The sequence below is a fragment of the Ambystoma mexicanum genome, chromosome 6p, assembly GCF_040938575.1.
Source record: "Ambystoma mexicanum isolate Mex_15411 chromosome 6p, UKY_AmexF1_1, whole genome shotgun sequence".
In the NCBI taxonomy this organism is placed as follows: Eukaryota; Metazoa; Chordata; class Amphibia; order Caudata; family Ambystomatidae; genus Ambystoma; species Ambystoma mexicanum.
Window position 1 is genome coordinate 403,859,342 of NC_090935.1, and position 25,599 is coordinate 403,884,940.

Consider the following 25,599-nt stretch of genomic DNA (forward strand, 5'->3'; position numbering starts at 1 on the left):
CAGTTACAAATGTATTCATAGCAAGTATGCCTTTTGGCAGTATGCACCTGCAGTCTTGAAAATGGGTGTCTCTTGAGATCTGCAGGATGTATGCATGCTCAGATTGGTTAAGAATCTGCCCCTTAGGCATAAAGGTGTGTTGCAAACCTCCTCATTTAATCCATCACATATTTTTGCCAAAAGTGAGAACCCTTTTATTGTACATTAATAAAATATTATACTCTCATGTATAGTGTCAAAACGTTGTGAAAAGTGGTAGTACAGATGTAAATGTTTCACAATTTAGCATTATCGAGAATCTTACTTGTTTTTTAACACAAGGGTCACAACTTGACCAGGCCCCATAGTCTCCAAGAGCACAGTTGATGGGGCATGCTTGCTCATTGCAGGATCGCCGTGATTCCTTCTCACACAATTGATCACAGAGGTTTTTCCTGTAATAATCGTCAACTCGTATTTGTCTAAAAGGCAAAAAAATACTCATGTGCATTCATTAAAATATATATTTATATATATTGTGTGTTGTCGTATGGCTTAAACACTCAAACCTTTCACAAAACGCTTGATATTCAAATTCATTACATACATTTTATATAACAAAAAATAGAAAGAGAAAAAAGAAGAAAGCAACAGCAGAGGAAAATAAGCATATCATGTATACATTAATGCAGTTAAACTAATTTGAATTTCTAAAATAGTTTTTTTTAAATGTATTTATCTTCTAGCTTAAAAATCAATTGAATACATTTGCAATCGATAGGGGGTATAACTGGTCTCCAATATACATTCCAGAGCTTTTGGGAAGATGGAATACAATAGTTTGTAAACCAATCAAATGGCATACGACAAAAAGCAGTTAGCAAAGATCCTATTGTAAATAAGTGTTCCACAGTCTCTATTTTATCTCTATCTGTGCAGATTCTAAATGTTCGGTGCTCTACTGGGAGTCTCAGTCGGATTCCCTGAATGTCCATTTTGGGCAGGTGATGAAGTCTCAATCGAAGAGGATTTACACAATCCTTTTTGTTATGGAATTTCTTCAAGTAGGGAAGAAGAGAATTAAGACGTTTCTCTATAATGGTAGTGTGTGAATAGAGCGTATAGGTTTTGCATTGGTCGATGGTCAAAATCCAGTCCGTCCTTCATCGCTTACTTTTAACGAGGTTCGGATTCTGGATAAGTTCCAATGCACAGTCATAAAGTCTGTCATATATCAACTCCAAAGGAGGTGGCACAATCTTAGCCAATAACGACAGACTCTTCCATGTAGTTATAATGTTCAAAGAAGAATTGTATGGCATTTGGTGTACCTTTGGTGTACATTTGGGTACCTTTGGGTATATTTAATGTGTGTTTTTAGATGCTTCCCTCAATTTGTGGCCAAGGAATAGATACGTGACTGAATTCTGCTCTGTAGGTAATACAAGGGACCGCTTTGCTTTTATAGTAGTCTATTATTGAGATGATGGAAAAATTCCCATATTTCAAGTTTATTTTGGGTAGCTGTGTCACATATGCCATGATCTTAGAAAGATAGTCCTTCGTAGTTCTTTTAGGGCTGCATTGACCAATGTGATGCATAGCAGCTGACACAGCAAACTGACTAAATGATGGTAGGGGTGCCAATCCCTTATCAGCAATCCTTGTGGCCCACCTAGGCACATCACATACAGAATAAAGTCATCTCACAGCCATTAATGCTTTTCCTCAATCTCAAACATACATTGATTCTACTTATGCACATCTAGGAGTGCATGCATGCCTGTGTACAAGCATCCCTGCTACCAGGACAAAACCAGCATATGTTCTGTTAGCATGTACATGAATAAATGTTTTGGCACTCCACCCTATTAATACTAATATGATCGCATTTGGAAAGGCATCTGGAATTGACTACTCGCAACCCTCGTGGGGACTAAAGCGCCCTCATACCTCAGGGTCAATGGTGCGCGGTATAAATCAAATCAAATCAAAATCAAATCAAATCAACCACAACTTTCCATAGATGCACACACAGAGGAATGTTTAATCCTCTTGTGTCGATTGCAAGACATACGCACGGTTTGTTGTCACTTCATTTAGTAGGCCCAATCAATCAATGTATTTATTTATTTAATGTTATATCGTTTTTTACAAAGTAAAACTTTTCACATAATTAAATCACAATATAAAACAAATCATACCTCGTACTTAAGACTTAAAACTGTATCTAAAAAACATGATAAAACAAAACAAAACAATCCAATTTTATACACAGAATCATTCAGAGAAAATGTAATAAACTGACCTTTGTCTGCTCTGAGTTCCATAATTGCAGGTTTTTGAGCAGCTTGACCAAGATGTCCATGGATAATGGTCACAGAAGCAGGAAAGTGTTTGTCCAATGAAAGCACACAGCAGTAGCAACCATGTTAAGACGATATGATCCATACTTTGATGGTTTTAGGCTAAGTAAGAAGAAGCTTGAATTATTATTCAACACATATGAACGTTGTTAGAGACTATAGCACAGATTGTTAAAGTTATTGTTGTCCATAATAATCTTGTTACTTCAAAGTGATAAAACACTATAGATGCAGGCCCAGAAAACACATTATTCTGGCTAGTCATATAGAAATAAAAGCTCTTTAGTAGCCTCTATCATATTCATATGTTGGGAACATGAACACATTAGGCGAGAACTTCTCTTCTGGGTTGTCTCAAGGAGATGCACACCCATTGTAAATTCATGGTCCTGGTGCACATACCCAAGCATCCCACACTTAAAGAGATGACACAAAATGGTGCAGCTCAACTGAAGAGATGGGTCTACGATTTGCAAGAGATGATTGCATCAGAACAATACTTTTAAGAAGAACCATGTACACCTATAAATTAACCAAGCTAACATTCTTCCACTTTCACTGCTTTAATTCATTTGGTTATGACATAGTATGCAGAGCACAGCTACAGTATGATTGCTTCTACTGCCGACTGGCCTAGACGGCACATAGTTATATAACATGCATCAGTACAGAACACAGGTGGTCCCACATCGAGGTGGATACACATCAAGCAGCTGATTTGCAAAAATGGTGCCTAAACAAGTGTTGTGCTTGAGCACAGCTCTGTAAGTTTGCGACAACTTCCCTTACTCAGGGAGCAAAGTGCCTCACGAGGAGGATGGAATCACTGACTGCAAACCTTTACTACCTGGGGACGAATACAGCCCTCCACAATTCACCTGTCAGTTTGGCCTACAGGACCAGGAAGCCATTTTAATACCACTCCAAAGAAGGATTGAATTTGCACATGTTCTGGTGGCTATAGAAACACATACTTTATATGGGGAATTTAGTAGAAGAATGAGATAGCTTTTAGCTTGCATTGTTTTTTAAGACAGCTCTGAAGTAGCTGAACTTGGAAAAGCAATTAATAATTATTAGAATGGCGAATTATAACAGGTTTGATAGCAGAAGAGTCAGGGCATGCAGCATTTACATCAATTATTAGAACCAGTTATTCACATACTAACACGTGTTCTTCCTTGACAATAACTGATATCAAGTGACTTAATTCTGCTGATGGCATTCTCTGTAGTGTTTAAAACAGTTTTGTTTACTTACTATATAAAGTAGTTAGCATTGTCTTTCATGAGGTATCAAGTCAACAGACTGCCTGGATTCCCCTGAGATGGGCACTAACAGAGTTAGTGTTACACTATATCCTGGATCACCTTAGAGTTTCTGATTATGTTGACAGTGGCATGCTGTGCTGGACCTTTCCAGAGCCTGCCCCCATCATTCATGATATTCTTATTAGCAGACTAACAGTGACTGGAACCTAAAGCTCCATCCTAGATTGGTTTAGTTTCTTCTTGATGGACAGGTTTAGGTTAGTTAGTCTGCCATCGGCCTTCATTGAATGCTCATCCCTCTTCTGTGGAGTACCACAGGATCCTCACTATCTTTGATTCATTTCAATGTATATATCTGCCCCTTCATCAGCCTGATCCATTTGTACATGCTCTTGTTTTATTTCTAAACCATTGATACCCAAATCCTCCTCTGTATGGAGATGGATGGGTTGGCATTGGTAGATCATTCCAAAACATTCTTGTGGACAATGGGCCAGTGGATGGGGACACAGTGGGTTAAACAAATCTTTAATAAAACAGTGGAGATGATAGTTGGAGACTGCGATGGACTTGATGGATCATGATAGGTCCTAGATGAAGCAAGAGATCTGATTAAGAGAAAATAGAATGATGTCATCAGTATGACTCAAGATGTATCAAGGTGTGTGTGTATCGAAACTGAGAGGAGGTAGCTGACCAAATATCAATGAAATGTCATGAATAGATGTGCGTGTGTGTGTATGTGTCAACAGTTAGACACTAAGCGATCTAGGGCGCAGGAAAGGATGCGAGGTGGTAAGAAGTTGTATTCCTAATGCAATTCAATTTCTTCTGTTTACTGGATCAATATGTTTTTTGTTCTGTGTTTGAAACATGTTCTTATCTCACTTGGTAGGTTACCCTTTGATCTGAACAAATGGATACATGCATCACTTTTTCATCAACTGAGAATGGCTACTTAAAACATATGTACCAGATAGCTTGCCAGTCAACAATGAGATGGGTCTATGTTCCAGTCTGCTCCTGACCCACTATGACTAGACTCGTCTTTCATTAGACCTAAGTAAAGGACCTGGAATTTAAATCAGAGCAAAGTGTTGTTGAACTATTAACGGCCAAGGGAATTCAGTATATGTCTTTGAATGTTATTTCTGTCCCTAATATTAACAGAGTATGATATTGCTTCATCTCTGTGGTGTGAGGAATACCTCACACTGTAAAAGAAATCTGTGAGACAAGAACGCTTATTGGATTAAAAACTAACGGTGCTGGAGGTGAGTCCCAAAATGAACTTAGATTACTTGGAAATTAAAAGAAAGGGCAATGAGAAGAACAGATTCTGCAGAATGAAAGCTGAATATACCTCACCCTGTTTGAGTTATGAAGTGGAAATTAGAAAAATGATGAAATGTCTGCCTATCCACTGGAAAGAAATTAAAATGAAAACCGGACAAATGCAATCATAGATTTTATGGGTAGGGTTGTACAAACGTTGCCGAAATCAATCTATTCTTTCTACAAATGTCATGGCAGAGGGTCCAGTCTGCCTGAAACTCTGCTTGTGTGGTTCGTGTTTGTGCCATTGAGGAGCTGCCGCTACAGCGTTTCAGTCCTCTTTCTGCTTCTACATAAGTTAATCTCCCGTGCGGAGTGCGGCGCGGAGTCCGGCAGAGAGTCCAGTCTGCCCAGTCCGCCTGGGACTGCTGGGCTGCTGGAATCATGACCCTAGCCGAATACTTCAAGACTGGCCCTCAAACTCACCATAAAACTCTTCAACAATGACGTATGCTCAACCCTTGGACTGCTGCTGCCAAACAGACGGGTCCAATTCACGGCAAGGTAAGCAAAATGTAATCACCTTGCCCGGTAATATTTTGAAAGAATTGAACATTGAGGCCCTAATTGGACGTTCTGACGTCTTGGCTGTGTCCTTGGCTGCTCTGGCAGTTGATGTGCAGACCTCTGTGGGCGTCGCTGAGCCGGCTATAACTTCAGGTTTTGAAGCTAGGACTTCTGTGCTTCCCGAAGAGTTGCCTCTACCTAAAGACAATACACCGGTTGGTCAGCAACCGATCGTACTATTGTCATTATCTACTTTTGAGCCGGTCTCTTCTGCGAACCTGGACACACGAGTCTCTTATGGAAATGAGGCCATTCCATCTGTGATGCTCACTGCTACGCCAGATATTTATTATTCACCTTTTGATTTTACTGACTTTGAATTGATGTCAATTCCGAACATTGACTCTTCTCTGCAGTTATGTGACCATCATGTTCACCGGTTTCCAGTCTGCGTTAATGACCGCTGTGCTCCTGATAGTGATGTCCTCTCTCAATCGAACTCTAACGATCCTCATGACAGTGTTGCCCAAGCCAATGATAGCGCATCTGGCTTGACGAACTTGCTGCCCAGTGGCACTCATCTTGAACGAGTGGCTCCGTCGTCTGCACTTTCATCTAAATGCAGAAATGTCCATTTGAATTCAGCGAAGACTCTTGTAAATGTGTCTGGCACAAATGCCATGGCCTACCATGTAGGGAGCTCTAATGAGGTAGCTGCTATTGGCACTACTGAATTCGTCGATGCAACTCTGAATCAGAAATCTATTTTGCCTTATGAAATAGGTAATAGAGCTGGTCGCTCTTTGGACAAACAGAATATGGGTACAATGACAAATTCACAGCCGATTTTTTTGCCAATGGCCCCCAGCAATGTTCGGACTTTTGATGCTTCTCATACTGTTACATCTGGAGGTGCTCTGTCGAGGACTGAGGTGGAACGCGTGAGCACTTTTATTCCGCATTTGACCTCGAACTTGATGTCGAATGTACCTCCTCCGGCCACAACTATACCAAGTTTGGAGGCTTTATCCCCCATTAAGTTGTCACTCATTACTTCATTTTCCAAAGGTCAGACAAAGTCGTCCGTTGATCGGGTCTTTTTACCGTCTGCAGCTGATCCATTGCCACAACGGCCTCAAACCAACATGCGCTTTCTTCCACACTGTCAAAACCAGCACGATCGCCTGCTACTAATGAGCACCGGGTCCTCACAAAAGCAAATACAAGCACACCCATGGCTATGGCGGGTGAAAGCAGACCCCACCGTTCTGGGACTTCGTTAAACCTTGGTGGCTCCGCTAATTTTCTTCAACCTGATAATGACTTTCAAAACCGTTTGGCAGCTGACGCAGGAATGTCATCAACCACGGGATCAAAGCCTAGTTTGTCTGCCACCGCGGCCACACAAATATACAATAACGTCTTGGCTGCCGCTTCAATGGCCATGCTACCTTTTGTGAAACTGTACGAGTCATTACACAAAGCGATCCGTGACCAGAGCTCTATGTTGATAAATCTGAACTCCAAAATGGAACAAATTGATCAATTTAATAACTATTTAAAGCAAAAAATGCAAACGGAAGCCGACTTAACCTCACAATGGCAGCAACGACTGTGTGATTTAGCAGCCCGTCACCGTTGCCAAAATGACAGTCTCGCTGAAGGTCTACTTGAGGCTGTCAAATGGATGCATCATAACTCCAAGGTGGTATCAAACACCTCTGTGTGCAATTTTGTGGAACCTGCTGACACGGCTACTTATGCTGTGCCTCGAAATAAATCCTTTCATTCTCAAACAGCACCATTAACCGGCGCAGAACTCCACACCAAGGCGGGCCCTGTTCCACCTTACTTGAGTCAGGATGACTCCAGCTCAAGCCGTGCCCTGCCCTTGCTACAGCTTGATGCTGCTCACATGACTACCGCCGATATTGCAACATCCTGCCCTCTTAGCGCCAGTGTGGAAAACGTTGTACCTGCTGGGGATGTTGACCCTGCACCTACACAAGTGCACAAAGAACCCTCATTGGCTGAAAATGTAAAACGTGTTACATCATTTGGTATCTTCACCGGCACCGCAAAACCCGAGGCAGCCATGGCAAATGTTCAACTGTCGAACCTGGCCAGCACTTTACCACCTAAAGTTGGTGTAAGTGTAACGCCAAACAAGAAAGTGAAGTCTGGCCGTGTCAACTCTAAGAAATTTATTAGAAATCTATCATCTCTGCCAAGACTCCGTTTGTTTACCAGGGACAACAATACCAACTTCACGATCTCTGACCAGACAGCTAGATCAACATTGAATCCATCTCGGAAAGTAAAATCCAATCCTCCTCCAAAACGAAGACGGATGCTTTCTGACGACGAGTCAATTGACTTGACATATGCCTCCTCCTCAGTCAATTTATATGACCTTTCGACCTATTCAGTTGAGGATGTCTCTGAAAATACTGATAATCCAAATATTTAGCGAACAGCCAAAGTTTCATCACTACCAACGATGATTCGCCTGAAACTCAAAGAAAATACGCATATCTCTCAGGCAATCATGGCCAGAGAGGTCGATCGATTTCGTACCTCAAAGACTGAAGCCATTCCATCTCGGCCTACGGGCCTTTGTTTAAATCCAAAATTTACCTCAGCCTAATGTACTCAGAAGGTTCATTTCAAAACGAGGGCCCATGAAAATTTTAATAGGAAAGCTTCACCTTTGATTTGCAAATTATGTCTACAAAATATCCAAAGTGACGATAATGACGTGAACCTAAATCGAACAAACGTCATGAAACTCTTTAAGTGTGTTCCTTTGCTTTCGAACCATTGAATCTGAAGACATTAAAATTGTCGAATATATTACAGAGAAGTCCTCTGATCAAGTCCTCCTGCATATTGAATCTGCTGGAGTCCGAAATGCGATACTAAAGGCCGCGGACGATCTTCTCTTCTTCAGCTTTGAGATCTTGGTTAAACCGGTGGACGAGAAACGGTCTCTCCCAGCCTCAATCCATGTGGTGCACCAAAATCATCCAAAATCATTCAGCTTCCTTGAGGAAAACTCTGAGTGGTGGCCCAATTCCAAGCAAAGACCACCAAGTATATGGGCCTGAGTCTGCAAAAAGTACACATCCCAAATTAGGCTGGGCGCAACATTAACCATGATTGAAGGCTGGGACCCATGTCTGCCACTTTCTATCTTGGAACACACGTGGGTTCAAACATTTGTTTAATGATTTTGAGTTCCCCTTACACAATGTTTTTTTGATTTGTTTGCAGGAGATGTGGCTTTCTGAAGTGCCAATGTGTGACGGTTTTGTTTCTCTGCTTAATCCTGCTGCTTATTCCTGCAGTAAAAAATGACAAAGGTCGTCCTCAATCTGGTTTGTTGACAATGGTGCGAATTACTCAGAGTTGGTCCACCCCAACCTCAATAAACCCAAATCCATTTGTTCAAGCCACTATAATGAGCACAAAAGGTAAAGACCTCCAACGTCAGAAACATATTTTGATCATTAATGGGTACTGGAACCCTGCAGAAATTAGTACAAAGTGTGTTGTTGTCTACATCTCCCAGATAATAGACAAAGCAACAATAATGTTTAACAACTTACCTGTGATATGTTGTGGAGATTTCAACTGCTCATGTATCCAGTTTGACCAATAGTTTCAGGTGTATAAGCAACTGCCCGACCATGCAGTCACCGTCAGAGGTCAGACATGGCTACGTGCTATGAATATTCGCAATTGCAAAATGTTAAATGGCAACGTCAAGGGCGATGTCCCAGCACAATCTATATGGCATCGTGACGCAAGCCATAGCATTCTTGATTACTTTTGGGTGTCCAATAATCTTGAATGTGTTATCACTGAATTGCACATTCAAGCCACAAAACACAGCGATCATAATATTTTGAATTTGAGCTTTGTTGCCGAATGGGTGCCTTCGGCAGCATTATATCAACTCCCCATAGAAAGTCATTCTAAGGGAAATCGGCTTTGGATAAATGCGCCTCAAATTCAAAATCTCAGTCTCAAGCTAACAAACTCTTTAACCTTAAATGGGTGCGATTACACTCCACTTCTGATGGACTATGTTATTTATACTGACAAGTCCTTATATAATGTGGGGGTACACAAACATCTATATAGCTCAGTACTCCATGAAGCAAAAAAAGATCTGAGAAGAGACATGAGACTCATTAAAAGAAATGAAAAGAAATCTATCTGGGAAAGATAGGTTAGATGCAGTGAAAGCGAGAAGGGCCCAACATCGCAATTGGACAAATTCCAATGTGATTGTTATTGATCAGGACCGTGCAGAATGAATGCTGAAAATATCGGTAACTAAAAATACACATGAAATTTGGCAGATTTTGAGTACAGATTCTGCCAACAACTTTTCGTCTCCAATAAATACTATTACAGAAGCCAAGTGGACCGTTCATTTTGCTATGGTCTTCAGAAATCCTTTAGAGCTCGAGGTTGCGCCCAATAGACTTAACATCTTATGGGCAGTTGACATGTCATGTGAAGACATTGAACGCGTTATTTTGGCACTAAAAAATTCACGTGCAGCTGGTCCTGACATGATCACCAATGTAATGCTCAAAAAACATTTGAAAGATTGGTCTTGCTTTATTGAAAGGCTGTTTTGACATGTTGCCTATTCAAGGCGGATTCCACGGTCCCGGTCAACGACAATCGTTGTTCCGATCTATAAGAAGGGCAGTTAGGACGAGCCTGCCATCTATCATCCAATTGCCCTTCTAGATACGATCGGTAAGATCTTTGGGTCAAATCTTAGACAGAGGCTGGTGAATTGGGCCGCCACATCAGTAATCTTGGATGTGCAGCAAACCGGATTCACAAAGGGAGTCGGAGTAGATGTCAACCTAATGATATTGTCCATTTTGAAACTTGAAGCTCTAAAATCAAACTGCAAATTACATCTTGCATTTATTGATATGAAGCAGGCATTTGATAGTATCAATAGAGGCCTGCTTTGGGCTAAACTGGCAAAATGGAACTGTCCGGCAAATATTCTTGATCCCATCATAGCACTTCATGTCAATACCTCGATCAGAGTCCGCTTAAACACTGCTGGCGAGCTAACAGACCCCATACAGACTGCCAAAGGTGTAAAGCAGGGTTGTCCACTCGCAGCTGACCTATTTAAATTGTTTCTTGCTGACTTGCCTCTCCATCTGAAACAGGTCAAGTGTTTACCTCCAAAGATTAATCATGTCCCTGTAAACCAGCTAATATATGTCGACGACTTGGTTTTAATTGATCAAACGCAAGTCGGTCTCCAACATTTGCTAGTAGGGTTACATGACTATCTAGTTTTCAACAAACTTGTAATAAACACCTCAAAAACTAAAATAGTTTCCATTGGGAGTGTGAGCAACAAGAAAGATAAATCGTTCAGGTGCTCAGTCGATGGGGAATTCCTTGCTTCTGTTCCATCGATCAGGTATTTGGGGATCCAATTCAATAACTCAATTTGTGAACATCATTGGGATATGGACCTGAAGGACAAGATGTCAATGCTTGCTTTTCAAGGCGCCAAGATAAATAAAAACCACAGCAAATTTTCACTAGCTCCTGTCTTGACATTTTACCTTCAAAAAGTGGTGCCAGTTATCACCTTTGGGGCAGAGAAAGGCTAGAATATCAGCGAACAATTATGGCACGTGTTAGAGGGTCGCTTTTGGCGATACGTTTTGAAAATGCCCCAATCAGTTTCAATGGTGACTCTAAGGCATGAACTGTCATTGAATTCGCTTTTCAGTAGAATCGTATGGAAATCCATGTCGATGCTACGAAAGTTCTGTCTTTAATCTCCTGAGCCGGCATATTGAATATTTGTCAACAAATCAGGTATGTTCAGGCTTATTAAATCTCTGGACTCAGCAAATTCTTGCATTTTTGTGTGCAGCAGATATTGACATAGAAGACTTGCTGCTATGCCCACAATACGCCAAAAAAAGATTTGAGGCGTGGACTTGGATCATTAACCAGGAGAAACAAGTTACTTTACTTTCTACCAAGTCGCTTGGGGGCCCCCAGAAAAAACTAAATGTGCAGTCCAAGTATTTGCTCCATTGTCCATCTCGCCACCATCGAACTCAATTTCTTAGAATATGCACAAACACCTTGAAAACTAAAGAGATTCTGTGGCAACGCCACGATAAATCAGTTACTGACAATCTGTGCTGGTTTTGCCACTCAGCGATGGAATCCTTAAAACATCTAGCAATTGAATGTACTCAAACTTCTAGTCAACTAATGTTACATCTTGGTAACTTTGCTCGGTTAGATGGTGATATGGTGGCTTGGTGGGCCACGATCCTCTCGGGCAGTAATATTAATCTTGTCTGGGCAACAGTAAATTACTTGGATATGCTCTTAACAACTGATCCCTAAGCATTGTGCGATAAAACCAGAAACAGTGTGCGTGTTGCCCATATGAACCCAATGTTAAGGATTCCGTTTCTGGTAGATGATGTGATGTGGCCATATAATGGATCTTATTTTTTTTTTTTTTGTGATTTTCTTTTGAACTTGAAAATTTGATGTTTGATGCTCATTTAATATTTAGGTATTTGAAACAAAAGTTTGAACCTTGTGTTCTAAACTGTAGTATGTTTTCAATTTTAAAAAAAGAGGGTTATGAATCTACAACTATAAAATATATCCATACAGATTATTTTGATAAACCAATCCAGGAAGTGTCTGTGGCCACTGGAGGCTTGAGCAATGATTAGACTTTGAGTCTTGATGGTCTAATGGTTTTGCTTCTCAGTGCATTTTGTAAGAGCTTTACCTTTTTGTGTGCAACATTTACAACAATAATGTTACAATCAGTGAATTTTGTTATGTGGTGAAATAATCTAATATTATAGAGATAAGGAAATTGGAGATAGCAAACTGTTAGCAAACTGTTAGAGAGTAACTGCTGGCTCACGTCACCAAGAATATAAGATCTGGAAGAAAATGTGGGCAGAACAGATGTGGAGATCCATAACATATCACTTCTGTAAACGTCAGGTTAAGTAATCACAAAAACCCTGGTATCGATTATGTGCAAATTGCAAATCTGTGTCTCTTAAACAACTATGATGCGTGGATGTCATTTGACTATGCATCCTGGTCTTATCTTCAGCTTCAACTGGAGAAGAATCCAAATTTAAAATTTAGAAAATAATGTTTAGGTTCAAAGGCAAAATTATATGATATGATAGGTTATTTATAACGCGCTTAATACCCAGAGGTTTCTAAGCACACACCTGGGGATCAAACCTGTGTTGCTCTGTGCTATCTTGCTTCCAAGACGAGCACGTTGCCACTGAGCTATACTCCTGAGACAGTAGCAAACCTTTTTCTAAAGTCTACATTTGGTAACATAAAGGGTATTAGACAGGCATGTTCTTTGTCATTGGTTCTCCTTAATACTTAAATCAAGTTGTCCTTATTGCCAGATGCCAAGAGACTTTGTATCACTGAGCCAATATCTTACATATGATTTTCAAATGTGTGTCACATGGGGAATTGGTCTTCCAAGCTCAAGAATACTGTTAGACGGCTTTGTGGAAAACAACACAGAAATCAGAAAGTGTTTGCTTTCTTGGAGTTAGAATTTGAAGAACTTATAAGAGGTCTACCCATTTAAATATTTTTCCTTTGATGAACCAATGAAAAGAATACTGACTAATTAAGGAACTTGAATGTAAAGCTTTTGAGGCCGGATGAATAATGCAATGTGGCTCTGTAAGAAAAAGGTGGTAGGGGGGCATTAGTGGGAGAGTGGTAGATGAATATGAAAGACCTGTAATGTTAATGTGTGCAGATCGTAAGTGCCCAGTTCCTGTGCATTTTTCTGCTTTGTATTGGTTTGACAGAGATACTTGGAGACCATTTTACTCACAAATTATTTTTCTCTCGCTTTCCCTCTCTTCTCTCTTGATCTCTCTGCCTCTCTGAAGTGGATACATTGCACCCCATGTCCAACAAAACTGGAAACTGAGAATTGGCAGATGAGGGACAGGGACCCTACACTCTTTTTTTTGGGAGGCAGGGGTGTTTGGTTCAGGAATAGGTTTGCTTGAAATTTTAGAACAATGGGTGCCCATTTCCCCTTCGTCAGCGCGTTGGTTGGTGCGCAGAACAACGCCTCACTCTAACATGCTCATGTGCTGTGCTCAGTGGCCTGCTGGGAGTTACAATAAAGACGGTTCTCCTTCCAAGGTTTGTGTACCTGCTAAGTAACATGACAATGCAGTGGCCAGCCAGCATCTATCTCAAATTAACAAAAAACTCTTTAGGAGCATGGAAAATGCACTACTATTACAGTGCAAGCTGCGCATTTAATGTGCTTCTGGATGATTTTAGTATCTGATATAAAGGTGTATTGCACTGCTTTTTCCTGCAACCAATGAAAGAGATAAACCTACCTACACACTTGACTGACCCATCTTGAAAGAACAAGCTTAGGTCATGTCACTTAAATATTTGTCCATACCGAGATCATCAAAATGGGCAACACAAGATATCGCCCTGATATCACCCTCTGGCAGTGGTCCAAAGCAGTGAGGAAGTAACCAAGGCCTCCAAGGAGGCCCACGTCTCCACACTAGACCAATAACAGAAAGGACAGCACTTTACAAGTACTGCATATGAGGTGGGCGTGTCTGGAACGAATGAACCTATCTTTACTTCTTGTTGCCTGTTACATAGGATTGACCGTGCCAATTTCAGTGAACAACCTTTGGCATTCTGGGTTGTTCAGATGCCTGTTAACAGAGAGTTGGGAGTGTTGAGAGCTAGGGAAGAAAAAGCATGGTCTGTTTGCCTTCAACTGATGTACATGACGTCACAAGGCATGAAGAGGACCATTCCAGTACATCATCTGTGCCAAAAGCCCAGCTGATGAGGCGCCAGCAACAAGTGGCCCATGAGTTTCTTCAGCTTGCTCTGGACTGGTGTCTATCTGAGCACAACTCTATAAGTCGACCCGTTTCTTTATAATAATTAAAGTACTACTACTATTAAAACACATAATAACACCAATATTAGGAATAACAGACATATCACATTTTATATAGTGCTTTATGCCACATGCTCTAATATTGGGTGTTATTACCCACATCAATGGCCATGTGTGTATTGACCACAGAAGGATAAAGGAATAGCGTGGCTCTTTTATAATGTAAGCCCCTCAGTGTAGGTTACACCTAGCGCCTTGGAACTGGTTTGTCTGATACACGTTCACAATTAGTAAATATGTGTATTACTAGTACTCATAATGATGTGTGAATCCTCTTCTTTACAGTGTGTAAGCAGCTGCAGAACATGCCAGAACATTCTCAGTGGAACTATTCAGAGCAAACTCATGAAATCTGCTCACAGTGAAACGTCAATTTTAAATCTGTGGGCAGACCTACCTGCTCACATGGAGATCTGTGAGCAGAAAATGTAGAATACTTTGAGCTGACATATTGTTATGGTAATACATGCACGAGTCTCTTTAGAACCTCGTGCATGTATATTCCATTTCAGAGTGCCTCGCCAGTTGGTGCCTCCACTGTGACTACCCCGGGGGCCTCGAATAAAGCTCTTACTCACCTCCATTTAAGTGTGCCTCTTTATTACAATGGCGACGAGGCACCGTACCCCGAGGCCCCCGGGAGCGTATCATGCCACCTGACTGCGAGCACAGCCCCCCCCCCTTCCGCTGCCGCCGACTTCTGCTGACAGCTGACAGGCAGGCCGCTGCGGGCGCTGCCAAGAGAGGCCTCGACATCCTTTCCCCCCACCTTCAGTTCTACACTGTAAAGGGTGCCGCTCCTCCCCGCTGGGAGTTCAGAGCGGCGCACATTGCACTCCTGCCCTACTCCAAAAGTGCTTCAGACAGCAGGAGCTGTCCATCTATCAGGTCAGAGGAGGGGGGAGGACGAAGTGAAACTTACACTTTCCTTTCATTTGGCATTTTTTTGTGTAAACGGACGAGGTGAAACGTGCGCTTTCCTTTTGGCTACCATTTTTTTTTTTTGTTTTGTGTAAAACCCTCACCGCTGCCCTGAGCAGAACCCTGCATCATTTTCAAAAGCTGCTAGCTGTTGCCCAGCAACGCACACACAGCATTAGCAGTCTTCATTCTCTCAATGGCTACCCTGACCTTCCGGGACTGATTACTCACTATCTTGGTCCATTGTGACATCACAACTGAACATTCCATCAGGTCTTCCCCTAACCAGCCAACCTGCGCTCCCAGCCCATTGTGAGGTCACAATCTGTACTAAGGACCATCCATCACTGAAGCCTAAAGACTCTGCAGTACAGATACACCTGGGCATTCTCTGAATGGGGTCCCACCCTGCCATCCAAGCAATTCTATAAAGACTGTATCCCAGTGCCTCCTTGCTAACTGCCAACAGTACTGCAAACCTCTGCCTACCACTACAGCAACGGGTGCTACCCAACGCCATTCCTCACCACTTACAACCTAGAATCAGGCACACCACCATGCAGGGCGTTCCGCCTCCCACCAAGTTTCTTCCATGCCCTGGGAGCCCAACCTGCCCCTGGGAACAATGGATCGATGGATTCCACGTCTACCTCAGAGCCATTGGGGGCAGCAAATTCAATGATGACCTCAAGGAGGCGACCCTGTTGAACTGTATAGGGGCAGAAGCACTGAGACTTTTCAGGACCCTTCCCGAACCCGGCAACATGGGAGGAGATGGCAACCGCAAGTTTGACATAGCATTGGCCAAACTCACCAGTCATTTTGGCAACAAGACCAACGTAGTACTGGAAAGATACAGGTTCTTTTCCAGAAAGCAGCTCAAAGGCGAGTCTATTGATTCATACATAGCGTCCCTCAGGGCGCTTATGTCAACCTGCAGTTTCACAGGTGTCTGTGATGAGTATTTGAGAGACCAATTGGTGCTGAATGTGGCTGATCCACGCATCCAACAAAAATTGTGGCAAACCAAAAATCCCACCCTGGACCAAGCCACGGAGATAGCAAGGAGCATGGAATTGGGAGATCGATGCATGAGGGAAAGACGTGACCACACGACCAGTGTGGAGATCAAATGTGTCAGCCCTGAGTCCGAGCCTTACGAGCCTCTAGTAGCAGCAGTAAGAAAGGCTCCGCCATCAAGGGGTTCGAAATTTGGCTCAAACAGAGCGAGGCCATACAACTCCCAGAATCCAACACGCTGCCAGAGGTGCGGATGGTACAAGCATGCAAATCCTGACAAAGAATGCCCCGCCATCGCTATGGAGTGTTATAAGTGCAGCCAGATTGGACACTTTGCCAAAGTCTGCAAGAACACACAGGGAAAGACAACCAGATATGGCGATCTCACCAGGCGACCTTTCATCAGACCGTCCTCTGTGAGAGTCATTGAAAGCAACCAAGAGCACAATGACATGTTATCTATCAGTCCAATGCAACAAACGGTACAAATACTCACTTGAACATCCCAACAACAGAGCAACGGTCCCTGGGTCAAAATGCAAATCCACGGCATATCATTACCCGTAATGGTAGACACTGGCTCCCCCTACACCATCGTGGATCTCAAGACCTTTTTGAGTGTACTCTCTGGCAAGATACATGACCTGCGAAGAACTTGTGTAAGAGCTACCGGTTATGGAAAAACACCCATCGAGATAATGGGATATGTGTGGGTGAACCTCAAGTTCCATGACAGAGAAACATATTGCAAACTCTTTGTAGCCAAAGATGGCTCCTCCGTTGTGGGATGGGAAGAACAAGCCGCCCTTCGAGTAAGAATACACCCTGGAGAAGAAATCCCTGTGCTGAGTGTGCTCAACAATGATATGGACATCAAATCAAATCTAGCAAAACAATTCCCCAAGGTGTTCTGCGACAAGATTGGACTCTTAAAAGGTTTCCAACACAGAATAATCCTCAAAAGAGGTGCTGTCCCAGTGGCCCACCGAGTCCGCAGTATTCCCTTTGGAACAAAAGAGGCGTTGAAGAAAGAACTTAAGCGCCTCTGCGATGAAAATATCATACAGCCCATCGAGAGTTCAGAATGGCTTGCCCCTATTGTCTTAGTAAAAAAAACGGACGATTCCATAAGAATGTGCGTCGACTTGAGAGACCTAAACAAAAACATATGGGCTGACAGACACCCACTTCCCAATATATCTGAACTCCTTTCGACCATGAAACCTGCAAAATACTTTACAACTCTGGACCTCTCCTCAGCCTATCACCAGATAGCTTTGGAAGAGAGCTCAAAGAACCTAACATCTTTTGTCACACCTCTCGGTGCATTCATGTTTAACAGAATGCCATTTGGACTCGCTTCAGCCGCAGCAGTCTTTCGGAGACTCATGTCACATCTATTTGGAGGACTTGATGGCACACACTGCTTCCAAGATGATATCCTCATATCAGCCAGTACAGAAGAAGAGCACAACACAAAACTTGTGGGTGTCCTACAGATCATACAAAAAAGTGGGCTCACACTCAAATTAGAGAAATGCAACATAAAGTGCAACCGAGTTTCATACCTGGGCCATTCCATTGACGCCAACGGCATCAGCCCCAAGAGGAAACTCATGGACACCATAATGAATATCGCCGAGCCTCAAAGTAAAGACCAATTAAGGAGTTTCCTCGGGATGACAGAATACTACTCCAAGTTTATAAACAACTATGCTGATAAGACCAAAAACATGCGGAACATCTTGAAGAAGGCAGCCAAATTCATATGGTCCACTGAATGCAAGAACGAATTCGAAGAAATCAAATTCCAAATTAACCAAGCTCCAGCCTTAGGAATGTTCGATTGTAAAGCCAAAACCATCATATCCGTAGATGCAAGTAAAACCGGACTGGGTGGTATCCTGGAACAGCAACAAGATAAGAACATCGTGACGATCGCATTCGCATCGAGAGTACTGAGGGGAGCCAAACTAAACTATTCCACCATTGAGAGAGAAGCTCTGGGTCTGAGGTGGATTCTTCAGCATTTCAGGAACCTAATTTGGGGCTTACCCGTCATACTGAAAACAGACCATAAACCTCTAGTAAATGTCCTTCAGTCCAAAACCCCTCACCTTATATCACCGAGAATAAGACGTTGGTTCCTCGACATCATGCAATACAACCTCCAACTATGCTATACTCCTGGTCCACAAAACCAAGTAGCAGATTGTCTTTCCAGATTATCGACCAACATCGTCACTGAGATTGCATCTCCAGATGAAGACATCATAGCTGTCGTAAACCCTGCCATCTCGAGAGATGAATGGAAAATTAATGCCAATACTGATCCAGAACAGCGAGAAATCAGGGAAGCGATAGCTAATGACTGGGTGGAAACGGGAGAGGCTTTAACTACCTTCATTCCCTTCAAGGAAGAATTATCAATGGACGATGAGCATATCTTCAGAGGCGATCGAGTAATCCCACCCACCCAACTCAGAAAAAAAGTACTCCAACTGGCACACGAAGGTCACCTAGGAAGGAGCTTGACGAAAAACAAGTTGAGAAACAACTATTGGTGGCCAGGAATGTGGAAAGAAGCAGAAGAACTGGTCAAAAATTGCTCCACGTGTGCCATGAGTGACAAGTCCAAGATCTTAAGAAAGACCCCCTTACAGCCTATTGAACCTCCCAAACATGTGTGGTCTAAAGTGGCAATCGACATCATGGGTCCATTCGAGAACCTCGAAACAGTCAAAGTGTATATCATAGTACTTGTCGATTACACCTCTAAATGGACAGAATGGGGAATAGCTGAGGACAATGTGACCTCAAAGAAGGTCACAGATTTCCTGACAGAGATCTTCAACAGGGAGGGAGACCCCAAGGAAGTGGTTTCGGACAACGGGTCTCAGTTCATGTCTATGGAATTTGGGGAATTCCTCAAGAAAAGGTCCATCAGCCACATAACAACATCTTTGTACCATCCAATTTCCAACGGACTTGTGGAACGCATGAACAGGCTCGTGAAGAGCATAGTTCAACTGGCCACGGCCAACAACCTCCCGTGGAGAGAAACCCTCAAAGAAGCTTTACATGCGTATAGAACAACCCCACATACCACCACAAACATAGAGCCCTTCACCCTCATGCGAGGTAGGGTTGCAACCAACCGATTTAGACCGGCGTGGATGTTCTTATACACGGGAGAAGCAAGGGTGAACATGGATCTACTTCAAAAGACAGTAAGAGAAAAACAAGCAAAATACAAAAGACAATACGACTCCAGACATGGAGTAAAAGAGATGATGGTTCGTGAAGGAGACTGGGTATGTGTCAAAGAACCGAAGAAAACTCTCAAGGGTGAATCCATCTTCAGACCTACACAGAGAGTTGTGAGTTGTCATGGGAAGTCTGTCATCCTCGATGATGGAAAGAGATGGTCTGGAGATGATCTCATAAAAGTAACAAAAGACATCCAAAAGACCAGCATATCTAAGGACAACAGTCCTGACAGACCATCACAACACACCTCACATTCCCTAAGAGAATCCCTCCGTGAACATGTGGACAATGATAGACCTCACTCCATGCATCAAGGAGTCCCCACTGGAAGAATGTCCAGAAGGAACCGCAAAATCATCCAAAACTTCAACAATGACTATGTCTATTACTAATGTACCCCAGTTTACCCCTCTTCCCTCTGCCTCTCCCACTTGACCCCCCTTTTTTCCCCCTTCACTTTCCTGTTTCCCCCCCCACTGTTTTTCTTTTTTCTTTTTGCCTCAGGTGGGGGAGATGTTATGGTAATACATGCACGAGTCTCTTTAGAACCTCGTGCATGTATATTCCATTTGAGAGTGCCTCGCCAGTTGGTGCCTCCACTGTGACTACCCCGGGGGCCTCGAATAAAGCTCTTACTCACCTCCATTTAAGTGTGCCTCTTTATTACACATATCTTGAATATTTATAGGAAATTAAGGGTAGTTCCAGGAATGGCAGCCAAAATGGAAGTTTGACCAACAACATATCAAGCATTTCTGTAACTACATACTAACTGCTTCATTTGAGATGAGGTGTTCATTTCCTGGAAAGAACCACATATGCAAACGCGCACCCCAACCCCCCCCCCCCAACATGGCCCGTCACTATTTGTCTGCTCAAAAAGCATGGGAATCTGTTGCACACCGTAGAGAAAAGAAGAGGTCATGCAGGCAACTGTGTTTGTGCCTGCTGGCCAGCATTGCAATGAATACCTGTTTTTTTCAGCCCGGTTTGCAGTCTTTAAAAGAAGCCATGGGAAAAACGCTGAACGTGTTCTTCCATGGAGCAATGAAACACGCTAAGCGGATGTTTCCCTCTGAGCTCCACCCGATCTTGCAAATCTATCCAAAATGGCGTGCTTGTTAAAAGGCAGGCAGCGAGCATGTCTCACTGGGAATGAAGTCTTAAACGTACTCCTGAGGTGCCTTCTAGAAAATACAGCATGGACTGAGAGAGTAACAACTCATGTGCTGTAACATGCTACTATAAAGAAGCAACCTCCGCGGTGCTTAATCTGTAAAGAAATAAGTGCCAGGGCCCACTTTCAGTAGCACACCTTTGACACAGCAAGGCAGGCAGCTCCCTCCCCACTGCTGCCACCTCCCATGGTTGCTCCTCACAATGTTAACTTATTTGGGGTTAAGGCTGCACCTCCCACTGGCTCCTTGAGGGGGATGGATGCAGCGGGAAGATGTGAAATGTACAGATACCAATCCACATAGCATGAAATAAAATAACAATCTAGTTGTGTATTGAAATAAAATAAATGTTTAAGTGCTTCTTGAAACACATCATTTCCCTGTGATTCTATAGGTGGCAAGGGGAACCTGTTACCATCTATCTACAGAAAACAGAACAGCCATGCTCTCCCCCCATGGTAAATAGAGGAGCAAATGGAACCTAAATAATTGCTAAAGCGATGCACCTGCATAGGTTGGCATTCAGCAGTGCCCTTTTCTCTGGCCTTGTGTTGGTACCACCAGCTGGTGACTATCCTATTGTTCTCAATCCACCCTCTTATGGCAGCTCTGCTGGTTGTTACAGTAACAGAGCGGTGCCAATGTCATGCAGGCTGACTGGATCAGAGTGTGGGCATGACCAGCTTGAGCTGCCAAGTCATTGCTATCCATGACAGGCGCTGCATTGCCTGTCTGGGCCATCAGGTTCATGAATAACAGCAAGCCTGCCCAGGATGCAGAAACCTTGGCCAGTGGACATGCTTCCTGCTTGTTGTTTGACTAGAACGGACTGACAGTTAACATAATAAAGTTGCCAAAACAGCACATCATAATCAAATTGATTCTGAGACCATAAATGCCGGGGCTCAGAAGGACAGAGCCCTGGCAAACAGAGCCACACATTAAGCTCTGCACCTGTGGCTGTATTAACAAAGCACCCGATTGATCCTGGCACAAGGGCTCCGGCAGCGCGTGACACAGTGATAGACTATGCCCCATATTACAAATGCACCGCTTGAGCGCACCTGGAGCACGTGCAAGCTGTGAGACGCGACTCTTGCTAATGTGTCAGTAGCACTTCACGGGGATCAAAAGCAGCTTGTACATTGCAAGGGAGCTAAAGCCCCACGTGGGTGTGGGGAGAGTTGCAGTCTGTAAGTGCTCCTCCGTCGTTCCTACCTGGGGCTTCTGGGACCCTTTTTTTCAGCTATCATTGCGGACTCGGTGTGAAAGGGGCACCAAATGGCCTGATTGCTATGCAAACAAAACATCTGTAAAGGCAACAGGATTGTATACCACCCGCCCCCCATGAAGGATCACACCCTGGAGAATGCACCTCCCTACCCCCAAAAGTGTGTGCCATGTTTTTGGTGTTACAGAAGTAAACTTGCAGCCCCTTCAAAACTTCCAAATGCCTCCTTATGCAGGACACAGGACACAATAGACGCAAATGGGGCCTTTATGCCACAGACAAGCTAGTAATGCTGGAATATGCCCACTGACATATCTTGCATGCACCCTGTAAAATGTACTCATTGGCAGTACACCTGCAATTCCTACATCTGTTGGTGGTATTTTTTTCTGTTCGAACAGACACATACATTTACTTTATAATACAGTACAGGTGAAATAGTAACATAAAAATAGCTTACTTACAACCTAATACATCTCTGCTTGCCACCAGAACCAAGGAACTAGGTGAAACAAATGAGGAAGTCTAGGCATACAACTGGTTGTGTTTCACCAGATCCTAACAATTAGGTCACGCTCTCCTTGTCAAGAAAGTTAGTCTTTCCCAGGAGGCTAATATGAACACCTCCTCAATGCTTTTCAAGTTTCGTAGCACTATGTCTTTTCACTGTGCGAGAAAGAACGTGTTTGATCCACACTGGGTCCTAGCCTGTTCATTCCCCTTTTGGGATATCACTGACTAGAATTAGTATGTGGATTAATGGAAGAGAGAGATCATTTTGTTTGGGGTGTTCTTTGAAAAATATCCTTCAACCATCGAATGTCTGAGGTTGTACAATAAGAGGACGTGCAATCCGTCCACCCCCCACGCTAACAACGCTCGTCTGTTGGTGGAAGAAGCACATCTTTCCTGTTTCAGGGGCTCCAGTTAAATCTAACACGCATTTTCTGTTGTATAAGTCGACCTTCCATGTGCATATCCGTTTGTGTCACACCAGAAAGGTCGATCAAGTATAATCATTCCCAAGTACTTAGACCAGTATTTTCTGCTTTTATTAAAAGCTTCCATACCTATGAGGCTCATCCAAAAATGTAGATGGGAGGTGTCCCCGTTTCTACATTCCCAGGCAGACGCCTGCAAATGATCTCTCACTGCTGTGTGGGAATTGCCTGATGAGAAACCAGGAACTAGAAGATCCTGGACCTCATCTGCTTGTAGCTCCACAGAGTCTAATAGGTCCCTGGTATCCCCGCCAGTCTTCTTTCGCACTTGCCTCCGGGCCCTACACCCCACCCGCACTCACTGCACTTGAGAATTAACCCTGAAGAGTGGCTCTTCTGCACTTACCCCAATCTCCACCGACCGGGTGCACTTGGACTCCCACGTCCCTGTAACCATGTGCACTTGCACGATCCTTATGCACCATGCCTGAAGATCGTCTGTCTGTTGATATGATATGATATTATAGGTTACTCATAACGTGCTTAATAGCCAGAGGTTTCTAAGCGCAGACCTAGAGATCGAATCTGGGTTGCTCCGTGTCATCTTGGTTTCAAGGCGAGCACGTTGCCCCTGAGCTGTTCTGCCCTCTCTTCACCCCTTAATTGTACTGGTAAAACTGCAGAATTGCCGTCAGGCCTTTTTGCTTCCCCCAAACAGTTAAATTTATTTTACGCACTTACTCTGCCTGTGCAGACAATTATCGCTCAAAATATCAAGGGTTCTAAGCAACTGTTGTTTTTTTCCCCTATTCCCGCCCTCCTTCAGTGCTTTGAAACACTTGACTGTGTATAGGCGCTATATAAATAAAACAATACAATACAACACAATAATATAATTCATTTTGCGAAGTGATTGAAGAGATTTTGTAAGCTCCCAAAGGATATGATTGTAAGAGAATCCTTGCAGAAATCTAAATGTCCCACACAATGGATTGCTCGTGAATAGGTATCAAGGAGTTTTGCAAATCGGTGAAAGCTTGAAGGTATGTGATAGCATGTCTGGTTTGGACAGGCAGAAACTGAGTGCCTTTGTTTATATTCAGCAATAGCCCCACCATTGCTGTTATTCAATACTGGGTTTGCAGTGCTATCCATCAGATAACGTGTGATGTGCTTTTTTGACAATCCCTTAGTTTGACGTTTCCTCATTTGTTATAAAAAATCTTGATCTTGAGGGGCGGAGCTCTCTGCACTCCGGAAATGCAGCTTCCTCATGGAGCTCTGGAGTGACACCACTGTCCGGGATGTTTAAGCAGACCTACCTAAGTGACGGTCATTCATTGTCACGGAGTGTGACTTTGGGTGTGTCCTTCCTGGCATCTGGTGATTGTCCTGATTTTAAGAGATGTTATTCTTCATGTATGGCTTTTTGATGTTGTGATAGCTCTCTGCTTGCACAGTATTACACAATCTGACACGCAATGTCCAATGTCAACCCTGAAACAAAAAGGGCTCAACCTGTCAGGTTGCAGGGGGATGGATGACTGAGCGTGGTGATCCACAAGCTGCTTCATGCACGAGGTGAGGCAGGAGGCAAAGGCATTATGTCAGAGACAGGTGCGTGAGGGAAACGAACAAGGAGCTGCACCCAGGAGAATGTGATATGTTCAGGAACAGGGAATGGTATCTGGCAATTAAAGGTTGTTAATGCAAAGGGATAGAGCTTGAGGTCCATAGGATAATCATTTCCCAGACCCATGTTGAGGTCTGTTTAAGTAGGAGGAGGGAGTTTGCAGAGATATGGGGCAGCTCCTGAAAAAGGATATTAAAGTAACTAGATTGCAGTACACCTAGGAGTAAATCATTTCTTTCAATGAGAAGGGGACCCTCAATTCCTTTCTGCAGGCCCTGAATGATAAATTGGGTTAGAGGTGCCCTTGAGGGTAAGTCATTTTAGAACTGTTGTTACGCTATATCCTGCATACTTAAAATCACCTGCTTTTGAGGGTCATTCATTTAAAAAGCTTGATTTGTAGGAGGGTAATGACCCTGTGGCCCCGCACGCCCCTCTCAGATGTAGGTTGGTTCTACAGAGCATATACTGTAGTTGTTATTTTCTTTTAAGTAGGTTTGAATGCTTGAAAGTCATTTTGAAGTGGATTACAGGTGACAGTGTGGCACAACATGTTCATTTTGTGTGTATATTGTTTATGTCCTTGTATGCCCTGTTTCACGTTTTATCTGTTTTCAATGAAAAGAAGTTAAAAAAAGAACGCTGTGCAATCACAACATTCTCATGAGTGCTATGCCATCCTAACTCAAAGCCTCATTTCTTTTTGATTTTCATCAAGGGTTATTTGGAATTCCTTAACCATCTTTCATTATTTATTCAGTCTTTGTGTAGAGATTCCCATTGATGTAATTTGAGACAAAATGTTGAGAAAAAATAACACTTTTGACAGTAAGTTTATTTCTTTCACATTTCATATGGCCCACAAGTCAATATTCAGATCTTTACATTGCTGGATCTCTGCCAC

The 25,599-nt window shown here is 43.0% G+C and overlaps 1 protein-coding gene across 1 annotated transcript in view; it reads right to left on the minus strand.

Moving 5' to 3' along the window:
* The window catches only part of LOC138511484 (complement component C6-like), a 913,779-nt gene that overhangs the window by 817,454 nt on the left and 70,726 nt on the right, over positions 1 to 25,599 (minus strand). Inside the window, exons 2-3 of the mRNA XM_069627199.1 lie at positions 2,288 to 2,447; positions 305 to 461 (exon numbers count right to left, since the gene is read on the minus strand). Of these exons, the coding sequence (XP_069483300.1) occupies positions 305 to 461; positions 2,288 to 2,430 (300 nt within the window). The 5' untranslated portion in view covers positions 2,431 to 2,447. The remainder of the gene's footprint in view (positions 1 to 304; positions 462 to 2,287; positions 2,448 to 25,599) is intronic.